This window comes from Neomonachus schauinslandi, chromosome 8 (assembly GCF_002201575.2).
Source record: "Neomonachus schauinslandi chromosome 8, ASM220157v2, whole genome shotgun sequence".
Classification (NCBI taxonomy): Eukaryota; Metazoa; Chordata; class Mammalia; order Carnivora; family Phocidae; genus Neomonachus; species Neomonachus schauinslandi.
The window spans coordinates 69,852,019-69,863,922 of NC_058410.1; the positions used below are offsets into that span (position 1 = coordinate 69,852,019).

Here is an 11,904-nt window from a genome sequence, read left to right on the forward strand (position 1 = left end):
CTGTGGATGGGAGAATGGGAAAGATGGAAACAGAGATAAGATGTCAACTTTTTACTGCATTTCCTTTTCTAAAATTGTCCAACCCTGTAAATAGATTACCTATTCAGAAAAAATAAAAAATAAATAAAAACAGCCATCAGTGTAATTCAGCAAGGGAAGAACAAGAGGCTGCCTCCTATGGAACAAGGATGGTGGGCATTTCCAAGGGCAGAATGGGCCAATAGAGGTCAAGGGTACCAAGTTCTGCCCACACCCACTGCCTCTCCCCTCCAGCTCAAACTCTCCCAGAATGGCCAAAACGCTTTGGGGGAGTTTAGACTTCTTAATAAGGCCAGGACCAGCAGTTCTCGGCCTTAGCTACACATTAAAATCATCTGGGAAGGGATGCCTGCGTGGCTCAGTCGGTTAATCATCTGCCTTCAGCTCAGGTCATGATCCCAGGGTCCTGGGATCGAGTCCCTCATCAGGCTCCCTGCTCAGTGGGGAGTCTGCTTCTCCCTCTGTCTGCCACTCCCCCTGCTTGTGCTCTCTCTCTCTCTGACAAATAAATGAATAAAATCTTTAAAAATAAAATAAAATAAAATAATCCGGGAAGCTTTTGGGTACCTGGGTGGCTCAGTCGGTTAAACATCTGCCTTTGGCTCAGGTTATGATCCCAGGATCCTGGGATCGAGCCCCACATCGGGCTCCCTGCTTGTCGGGGAGCCTTCTTCTCCATCTTCTCCCACCCCTGGCTCATGCTCTCTCTCTCTCGCTACCTCTCTCTGTCAAATAAATAAATAAAAATCTTTAAAAAAATAAATAAAAAAAATCATCTGGGAAGCTTTTAAAAATGCCAATTGTCAGGCCCCATTCCCAGAGCACCTAAATCCAAATCTCTGAGGTGGGGCCTAGGCATTGTTATTTTTAAAGTTCCTCAGTTATGATTCTAAGCCACAGCCTTGGACCTTCTGGGTCAGCTCACTTATCCAGAAAGCTGGAGAGAGGAAGAGAGAATATCCAATAGCTTAAAAGAAGAAATAACACATCCCATTGAACCTGTCACGATCAAATCTGACTGCAAATTTTTTTTTATCTGTCTTGATTGGAATCTGTGATGAACCTGTTTCTCCCCCCTTGGCAGCCCAATTCTGAAGCGAAGCCCTGATATCACCAAATCGCCACTGACCAAGTCAGAGCAGCTTCTGAGGATAGACGACCATGATTTCAGCATGAGGCCCGGCTTCGGAGGTAGGAGACATGCACTCATGGTGGGGTCTGTCCACCTGTCCACGGGTAGAAGTCAAACCAAGGGACCACCCTGCTTTGCTCTCCCCCAGTCAGGTCTGCCTCCGTTGTGCTTGGGGGCCAAGACGGAGCCCACAGCATCTTCTGAGCATCACCGCTGCCCAGCCCTGCCGTGAGCTCTGCTAAGCACATTCCCAGGCTAGCTAGCTGAGCTGTTGTCCGGCTGCTGCTCCGTCAGGAAGGCTGGGGACCGGTGAGGCCAGCTGGCTGTGGGCCGGGCCAGGGGAAGACCAGGCAGCTGCAGCCCAAAGCTGCCTCCTGAAAATGCTCAAAAATAACAACCTTCGACTAAATTCGTGCTCATCTGGGAGCTGGCAGACGGGACTGTGGGTGTCAGTCTGAGGGCAGAGTGTGGTCTGCTGGGTTTAATTAAATGAAAAGAGCTTGAGAAAAATAATGACCTAGTGCAGAGGGCTGTCACAGCCCTTTGAAGCTTAGCCTGCAGCTGGTGGATTTCAACCCCTTCAGTGTCAAATAGGGTTTTCATCCATATGGGTTTCTTCCTGGAATAAAATATTTATTTTAGAAATTGTTCTCAGTTTTTTATTTCTCCCAGCCACCTTCACCCAAAGAATAAACAGGTTCTAGAAGGGGGTCTCTATCCAATCCACAACCTGCTGCTGCTGGATCTAAACTTACCTCCATCCATGATAATCCAAGTGTGCTCCAAGCCTGCCCCACATCCAGGGAGAGAAAGGGGCAGCAACCTATTCCCTTTATAATGCTTTCCTTCTCTTGATGAATATTATGTTTTCATGGCCTAGAAATGCCAAAAAAAAAAAAAAATTCTAATGTTCCAAGGCCACCCTGGTGCATCATGTCCCCCTTGGGAGCGACTCCATCATGTGGCAAAGATGCAGATCTGTGGGCTTGGCAAACGACCTGAATGTGGCTTTGGTTCTGGGTGCCTATTTACCAAGCAGTGCCTTTCTCATGGCCAGACAGAGACATTGGCTTCCATGACAAAATCAGGAGGCAAACATAAAGAATAAAGTAGATGACCTCATGCTAGGGAGTAAATCCTTAGATTAGACCCAACTTTGAGCTAGGTCTTCACTGTACCTTTCGATGAGCATGTGTAACCAAAGAAGAAAGCTTCAGAGGAAGCTCATCGTTTCAGAATCACCTGAATGATTCAGACAAAAGCTTTAAAAAACAAAACAAAACAACAGCAACCTTTGTTGGAATATTCCAGGGAGCCAGCCCATGATTCAACCCTTTGATTTCTGGCTTCGCTTCAGCTTGACATGTGGGGACACCAAACCTTCAAATCTGGCAGGAAGCTGAGGAAACGGGTTCCAGGGGGAACGCTCCTCATGCCTGTAGTAAAAATTCAAGTAAAAAGAATAAATGTTCTTGCCACGCCCCGTTTGCAGGTCCGGCCATTCCTGTCGGTGTGGATGTGCAGGTGGAGAGCTTGGACAGTATCTCAGAGGTCGACATGGTAAGCGCTTCTGTTGCTGGGGCTGTGGGCAGGTGGATTCACACGGGGCCTGTGCTGGGCCAGGACGTCCACACACCCGAATTCACTGGGTCTCACAACTCCCCGGACCATGGGAATGCCCATACTCATTTTATAGGTGGCTCAGGAAGGTTAAGACTCTTGCCAAAAGCCACCCAATTGGCATGAGACAGAGCTGGATGGCAAAGTTGATCTCCCTCCAGTGCCTAGGCTCTTGCCACGGGCATGTGCTCTCTAGGCAAAGGCTCTCCACAGAAACAGTAGGGTCCAAGGTTGCAGCTGTCAATGACCAGATGTTCTATAGCTGGAGATCCTGTATCTGGATATGGAAATGCGGAACAGCTGAAAGGGGTCCCTTTTTTCCCTTGTTAGTGGGTTTAGGTGGGAAAATGGAAAGTTCTACAACTCCTCGACTTACAGGACTGTTTACAGCCTTATCTTAGTTTGGGTTCTCCAAAAAGCAGACTTGAGAGAAACATTCTAGCACAAGTAGTTTATTTGGGAGGTGATCCCCGGAAACATGAGGAGAGTGGGGGGAGGTGAGACAGGGATGGGGAGAAAGGAAAAGGCCTCTGCCTTCAAACCAGTTACCACTGTGAATCTCAGTCCCACTGGGGGAGCTCCGAGAGTCAGCGAAGAACACACTCCGGGTTATCCCAGCTGAGGGCCCAAGGAGCTGGGGTGCTTATCTAGCCCTTCCCACCCACCCCGTCCCCCCAGCACGTTGAGGGTCAGCAGTGCTGGCGGCAGTACGTTGCCAGTGTGGGGGCAGATGCCGGGGGATGGGCTGCGGCAACGGGTTCTGCCAGAAGTCTCTGGCTGGGTCCCTCCCCTGCAGTCCTCCTCCTACTGCAGCAAACCCCAGGACCGGGTGCAAGACCTCGACGCTGCGGTTTCATTTCCAGCCAGGCGATGGCTCCACGGGGCGCCCCGGGTCCTGCAGACAGCCAGTAGGTTCAGTGCTTGGGGTTCCCCTCTCTCCCCCTCCCCTCCAGGACTTCACGATGACCCTCTACCTGAGGCACTACTGGAAGGACGAGAGGCTGTCCTTCCCGAGCACCAACAACCTCAGCATGACGTTTGACGGCCGGCTAGTGAAGAAGATCTGGGTCCCCGACATGTTTTTCGTGCACTCCAAGCGCTCCTTCATCCACGACACCACCACGGACAACGTCATGCTGCGGGTCCAGCCGGACGGGAAAGTTCTCTACAGCCTCCGGTAAGGCCCTGGCAGCCCCCCTGCGCCCGCGCTCTGCCCTTAACCTGGAGGTCCCCTGACTCCTGAAGCAGGAGCGGAAAGGCAGGTCATTAACCACAACGACAGTTTGGCTCTTTGGCTTTCAATAGCCAGCTTCTAACCTCTCAGGAGGCGCCACCTTTTCAACGTCAAGGGAGACCAATTTTACGCACCAGAAAAAATTGTAAGGAATTATTTAGTCTCAGAAACACATTTGTGTGGGGCGCCTGGGTGGCTCAGTCATTAAGCGTCTGCCTTCGGCTCAGGTCATGATCCCAGGGTCCTGGGATCGAGCCCCGCATTGGGCTCCCTGCTCGGCGGGAAGCCTGCTTCTCTCTCTCCCTCTCCCACTCCCCCTGCTTGTGTTCCTGCTCTCACTCTCTCTCTCTCTGTCAAATAAATAAATAAAATCTTAAAAAAAAAAAAAAAGAAACACATTTGTGGGAAGTTCTCCAGCTGATACTTATGATTTAGGCCTTATCCTGGAGGTTCTATTTTAATTTAAAAACTTTAATCAAAGTTTTATTTAGTTTTCTTTATGTAGACTCTAGTGGGATTCAGCGAAATAGATGATGTATTCTTCTGAAAGACTTGCCTCCTTAGATGTCTCAGTTCCCATCTTTCAGGTATATTTTAGAACTTGGGCTAGGAGAAATTCTCTTAGCTGACCTGACCAGCCACAGGCACGTTTGGTATCCTTTCTCACCACAGTGTCCTACTGAAAAACTGGAAATCCCGGGCTGCTTTATGACTTTAAATGGTATTCTGAGCATCACTTTTAAATATGAAGAATACAGTCTTTTTTTCTTATGAGCGCAGATGCCTTAGAAATGTTCAAGCGCTCGTTAATCACTGACCTGGAGAAGCTTTCCTTAAACACAGGCGCCACAGCCTGGTTTTCACTGCTCGGCCAGCTTTAGAAACTCATGGTGCTTCCCTTCCCCGGGGAAGGGGGGGCACGGATGTGTGCAGATGAGCCGCAGGCCTTCAAGGAGAAGGGGCTCTGCTTACTGATTTACTCCTCCTGTGCTGGGCTCATGGTGCATTTCAGTTGTTGTTTGTTGTTTTTTTTTAAGATTTTATTTATTTATTCAAGAAAGAGAGAGAGGGAGATGGAGAGAGAGAGCTCAGGTAGAGGGCAGGGAGAGGGAGAAGCAGACTCCCCCCTGAGCAGGGAGCCCGATGCAGGGCTCGACCCCAGGACCCTGGGATCATGACCTGAGCTGAAGGCAGACGCTTAACCAACTGAGCCACCCAGGCACCCTAGTGTATTTCAGTTTTAAAGACTTTGTTTCGGTAAAGACGAATCCATACACCAGTGTCTAAGTACGGGATGCCTGGACAGTGGCACAGTGTATCTTTTGGGTCAAAGATGGCAATGTTGAAGCTGAATTTCTGCCCCCACCCTCCAAAGGAATATTTATGATGACCCCTCAATACATACCCTGGCTTGGGACCTAAAGCAATTAGTTGCTAGGCTCAGAGTTGAGGTATGGGGTTTTCCTTTCCACAGCTTAAAATGCCTCCCCCCCATAGAAGTCCTCAGGAGGGTTAAGGAGGTGCAGTCCCTTCCCCCAGCCATGTTGGGTTGGTTTTCCCTGGAGTCCTCACATCTGAGGCAGGCTGTCAAGACATCCTAAAGCTCAAAAACCACCCACAAAACAGCACAACCTGATGGCACCACCAGGGACACACAAGACTAGACCGTAATGCACGTGACCACTGGTATGCTGGTAAATATTTAACTACTGGTTGTCTGGGGTGAACGTATGCATACATATGTGTACATAAGCTTATTATAAACATGGCTGATACAAAGGATGTAGAGTATATGACTTATAAGTGAAACAATATATGTAATACTTTTTGTTATAAATCCATACACTTACAACTTCAGTATGATTTCCTATTTCTTATAAAATCCCATTTTTCCCAGTTTTATAGAGATATAATTGACATATAACCTACTATTATTTTTTATAATTCTATCGCCAACAATAATTCTATAAAATCATGCTATGAATAAATGTTTGTAAACATTTTTGTGATTATGTGATTTACAAATGAGTGTAGATCGGATAAATGATTGTTGATATTTTTGTTTGCTTTATTATTTTTTTTAAGTAATCTTTACACCCAACATGGGGCTCTAACTCACAACCCCAAGATCAAGAGTCAAATGCTGTACCAACTGAGCCAGCCAGGTGCCCCTATTTTTGTTTATTTTAGTAAGACAAAAATGAAACAGCCAAGGACTATGTAGGAACTTCATTCATTCATCAAAGACATAGCAGCTTCCTTGCTGAATTGGATAATAGCTTTTAAATACTGGAAGACTGTATCCTTAATTTTTTATACTATTTATATATAATGGTAAAAAGATATAACACATTTTTGGTTTAATCTGCTTTCTTAATTCTAGAAAATCTACAAAACAATAAATCAAGCCCAGATTTGTAGCATTTGCTGATTTCTGTAGTGTAAATACTCTCATCACAGCTGACTTCAAACTACCAACCTGTTGTCACTCAGTGCAGAGTTGGGAAGAATGCATAGTAGCACACTGTTAGTATTTTCCACCAAGTAAACATTATAGATGTAACCTCAGGCATATCAATAATAGTAAAATAATTAAGAAGTGATGAGTTTTGAGTATTTATTAGCTTGTTTTAAATATAAGTTGCTTGAGTTTATATAATTTAATTTTTAATAATGGCTATATTTAGGGGCACCTGGCTGGCTCCGTCAGTAAAGCGTGTGACTCTTGATCATGGGATTGTGGGTTCAAGCCCCATGTTGGGTGTAGAGATTGCTAAAAATAAACTCTTTTTTTTAAAAAAATAATGGCTCTGTTGAACAACCAGCTTACAAACTTCCTGAAAATCTAGCAGGCAGCTTTCCTGAGCCAGATGAAGTCTAGTCCAGCACACCGCTGGATGTGATCACAGAAGCACTACGTAACAAACAAGGAAGTGGAAAACCTCCTGTGTGTTCAGAATCAAAGTTGTCAGTGAGCCTCCTTGTGGCTAAAAACAGATGCTTTGATTTTTCATCGCAAATGAAATCATAGGTTTGTTTAAGTGAAAAAAAAAGATGCCTTGATTGTGGGCAGAGGAAAAGATTTGTCAGGTTCATGGCATGCCCACAACTCTCTCCCAAGACTCTTAAGCAGGCTCCATACCCAGCGCAGAGCCCAATGTAGGGCTCGATCTCACTACCCTGAGATCATGACCTGAGCTGAAATCACTAGTCGGACACTTAACCGACTGAGCCATCCAGATGCACCCCAATAAATCAATTTAAAGAGACATGGGGAAACAAAAATAAACATAGTATGGATTAAACCACAAACTGTGCTTAATGTGTGGTGTGTGAGTTACAAGTTGGAAAAACATCAAGTCAGGGTGCAAAGAACCAGTCTGATATCTGTGATTCTAAAAATATCTGTTCCTGATGCAAAGAGAAGAGATATTCAATCCTTTTGTTAATAGCAAAAACTTCCTACATTTGAGATTTCATTAGCTCTAAGTCACCAAACTTAGGTTCTAGTTTCTTTCTTGCTGGGGATGCCATTAGGCATAGTAGAAACGGAAGCCCACCCATTACGGGTCCAGCTACCATCCTGACTCCTCCCCACTCAATCCACCCTGTTTATCAGGATTTCCAGAGGAGATAAGGCTACCCATCTGCCAGCAATAGACAATCCTTTTCAGATTACAACTATGCCAGACTCAACTGGAATGGGGAAAATAAAGCAGATATTTGGATAATTCAGTTTCAAGAAAGCTCTTTCCCTTGAAATTTCCATTTCAATTAAAAGTGATTTTTTTTTCCCTTTTGGCCATGAATCATCCAGACAGTTTCTACAACTTATACATAGCAATTTTTTTGTGGTTGAAGGAAAAATAGTTTGTTCAGTATCAGCCAATAACTGTTATTCATGTCCTGCCATGAGATTCCCCACAGGACAGGAGATCTTTCGTCTGTGACTCATGATCTGTGTTTGTTTATTCTTTGATGCAGAAGCCCATTTTTCCTGTGTAAACTCTGAAACAAAACCATCAGAGGCCAGCAAGTGCTTGCATGCTGGTACAAAAAAGTTTTCAGTGTCTTTTCATTACCCTATGATCTTCATGGAATTATCCACTAAAAACACCAATGCCCACTAGGAAATATTATTATCAATATAAATATATCAACATCGTAAAAAAAAAGTGCCCAATTTGGCCACTGGCAGAAGGGTTTCATTAATATTATTTCTGATATGTTGTATACAAATATTGAATATGGGTAAAATCAATAAAAGAACAGAAAAAATTGAATTTATCTAAAACCAGAGAATAATATATGGTCCTGTGGTTTCTTTTAAGAAACAATGTCATACGAGTTTTTATTTCCCATTTTTATATCGATGGAGACCATTGCTTCGTTAATATGCTTGAATCTGATAGAAGTTGGTAGAGACACTCTGGAGTTAAACATAAAACCCAGAGTACTACAATGACTATCATCCATAAGCTACTTATCTAAATCTTGACACTTGGCTTATGAATTATAAGGAGACAGTTATATTGGAAGGAAGCAGAGCCTTTTTCTGTTCATCATTTTGCACTTGTATTTTGCAGCCTCTGAAAATTTGTATTTTGTCTTTTTGTTTCTAGGGTTACAGTGACTGCAATGTGCAACATGGACTTCAGCCGATTTCCCCTGGACACACAAACGTGCTCCCTTGAAATTGAAAGCTGTGAGTAGACTGTCCGGGACATCAGCACACAGATGGCGAGTAATTCCCAACACCGCTAACTCTCAGTAGCAGGAACAGCATGTGCTCCTTATTCATGGCTAGTGATTTTTTCAAGTGTTTTTTTTTTTTTTAGATTAAGGCCAAGTGCAGGGTAATTTTGAAAATTAGGAACAAATTTGAAACTAAAACCTCTGTTCCCATAATTGACCCTTTTAAATGCGCTACGGCAATGGTTTTAAACTTGGTTCTGCAGGAACCCGGGCAACTGCTGGGGAGGGGGGTAGAGGGCTCAGCAAATGTGTGTCTCCTTGTGCAGCTATTTCTACCTGCCGTCCAATGCGTGAACTCATTTTTGATCTGTTTTATTGTTCCTCTGAATAAGATTTCTGTTGAAAAAAAGATTTCTTGGCAAAAACAAGTTTGGTAACAATTGCCCGAGGGAACTGCCAAGGTGAACATAGATGGTGCTAGAGAGCCTCAGGCACAACTGAGGGGCCTCAGGACACTTGCACACACGGACGCCCTGCACAGGTTAAGAGCCAGGAAGAGCAAGACTGAGGCAGCGTCAAGGACTACTCACTTGCATCTCCAGCTCTCTACACAACTGCTCTCTTTTTCAGTCTTTGCCCAAATGCTTCCTCTGGTGGGCACAGTCTGGACTCCCCCATAACTCCTGCTGGCCCACTCCTCCAAGTGAATATCAGCACACGCCCACTGGTCCTTCCTGGCTGGTGACCAAGCCCTAGTGAAGAATCTCTTTGACACAGTGCACCTTTGTAAGCCTGCCTACATTTGTGGCAATGAGTCAGGGATCCCCTGGCCCCAGCCATCTGGGACCAAGGAGGGCAGGGATGTTGACGCAGGGGTCAAATGGACAGCTCCATAGGGCACTGATTGTGGGAAAAGGGAGTAATAAATCCCAGGACCGAGGGAGTAATAAATCCCTGGACCAACACCATAGTAGCTTTCCACCTACTGTCATTTCATCCTCACCAGATCCTGGAAGAAGGTTACTGTTATCTCCATTATACATGGAAGGATGTAACTTGCCTGAGGACATAGCACTAAGGACTTAACTCATTGGCTCCAGTACCCTGCTTTCCCTAGTACACCCAGGCAGCTCCATTGGGAATGGAGCGTCTTCCAGGTTTCATCAGGTAGGATGCACAGAGAAGCAGAATATTGGAGATACATAGTAAGAGATATTGAGTGCAAGGAATTGGCTTGCACGAGCGTGGGGCTGGTGAGGTAAGTCTGCCATCCGCAGGGTGGGCTGGAGGGAAGGGCAGGCTGGGAACCCCCAGGTGGGACCTGAGCCTGCCCTCCACGCGCAGAACTTCTTCTTCTTGGGGAAACCTCAGGTCTGCTCTTAAGGCTTGTCAACTGATTGGATCAGGCCTACCCACATTATCCTGGATCATCTCCTTTACTTCAGGTGAACTGGTTGTAGGCATCCCGTCCACAAAGCATCTTCAGAGCAACACCTAATTTAGTGTTTGATTGATTGACTGGGTACTCTAGCCCAGCCAAGTGGATACATGAAACCAACCGTCACACAGGTCAAGGGTAAGACATAGAATAAAACAGAGGCATGAAACAGGGCATCCGGGAGCTCCAGAAAGAACTGTTTAACACATGAGCAGACTGGACTGGCCACTGTTAGGTTTTACCTCAGTTCTGTCCAGGCTGCAGGTAGGTTTGCTCAACTGGAGTCAACGTGTGTGCTCACCTAAAGTAGGCGAGGGTCAGGATGTGGCAGCGCCAGAGGGCGTGGTCCTTTCTGGGGGACTCACTGTGATTTTACCCTGGGTAGGAGCACCCGGAAGCCTGCAAGAGAAGGGACTTGTGTTCTGCGGCCATCACTTTATGGGTCCTTTCTCGCTAGAATGCAGCCCTTATTACCTTGCGAGTATTTAAAGTTATTCGGCATCAGTGGTTGCATTACTACACTTTGGAAGGAGAAAAGAAAGGGCTAAATCAGCCTAGGTTTGTAAGGCAGTTTTGCCACAATCTCACCATTTCTGCTCTGCAAGTATAGCAATTTCATCTGTGTTAACCTAATAAATGGCAGGCTGAATTGTGGGGTGAACGCTTTTGCAGGAATTAGGAGCATTTAGGCTTGAGGGCTTTGCTCTGATGACTTCTGGAAGACTGGGGAGAATTAAGTTGTCTTTTTTAAATGTTGTTTTGTTTTGTTTAGACTGTGGCTTGTTTATTCAAACTCTCTTACCACCATCCCAAGAGTTCGTGTGGGAGACCAGGAGCTGCTCCCACGGAGCCCCACAGACAGGCCGTCTCCCCCCGGCCGCGTGCCTGTGCCTGACACTGTCTCCCATCTTTTCAGATGCCTACACGGAGGACGACCTCATGCTGTACTGGAAAAAAGGCAACGACTCCTTAAAGACAGATGAGCGGATCTCGCTCTCCCAGTTCCTCATTCAAGAATTCCACACCACCACTAAACTGGCTTTCTACAGCAGCACAGGTGGGGGTTAGCCTGGCTGGGTGGGTCATCCTCTGTTTTAGGGAAGGTGTGAATTGGTTGTCAAGCTGAGCTTGTGCCACGTGGATTTGAAGCCAAAGGTGGAAATCCTAAGTCGGCTCTAGGGGGTGGCAAGCACCGGGGGAGAGGTGATTCGTGCACACCACCAAAGCACCGAAGTGATAAGCTAGAAAATATTAATAAGGACTCAAACATAAGCGAGGTGAGGAGGTTTGTTTGAGCCAATCATTTTGCCAGTTTAGCAGCTAACATCTCACCCCCCGTAGGATTCCCAGAACCCCCTCCTCTGTAGGCAAGAAACAGTTCAGTTTTAGCTCTGTTAATTTCCATTCTCTCTGTCCTACTCAACTAATCTCTCTCTCTTTTTCTTTTTCCTGGAACGAACTCTCTCTTAACTATACTGCTTGCACAGGCCCTCTTTATGACCTTGTGAGCTTCCAGGCTCAGGTGGGAAGGGGCTTGCCACCCCTCCTTGCCTGGAGGCCTGCCTGTGCTCTTCCTTCTGGCCCTGAGGTGAACAGCTCTCTCCAACCCTTACCTCGGTCTTGACTAATCACCCTTCAGGATGATATTATTCAAATCTTTATGTAGTTTCTTTCTTCTTTCTTTTTCTTTCTTTCCTTCCTTCCTTCCTTCCTTCCTTCCTTCCTTCCTTCCTTCCTTCCTTCCTT

At 45.9% G+C, this 11,904-nt stretch overlaps 1 protein-coding gene across 2 annotated transcripts in view; it reads left to right on the forward strand.

The window, feature by feature from the left end:
• Positions 1 to 11,904, forward strand: part of GABRR1 (gamma-aminobutyric acid type A receptor subunit rho1) — a 30,776-nt gene that overhangs the window by 13,902 nt on the left and 4,970 nt on the right. For both annotated transcript variants that reach the window (XM_021693454.1, XM_021693455.1), the window contains 5 exons: positions 1,124 to 1,230; positions 2,664 to 2,731; positions 3,745 to 3,968; positions 8,648 to 8,730; positions 11,075 to 11,215. In XM_021693454.1, coding sequence (XP_021549129.1) covers positions 1,124 to 1,230; positions 2,664 to 2,731; positions 3,745 to 3,968; positions 8,648 to 8,730; positions 11,075 to 11,215 — 623 coding nt within the window. The remainder of the gene's footprint in view (positions 1 to 1,123; positions 1,231 to 2,663; positions 2,732 to 3,744; positions 3,969 to 8,647; positions 8,731 to 11,074; positions 11,216 to 11,904) is intronic.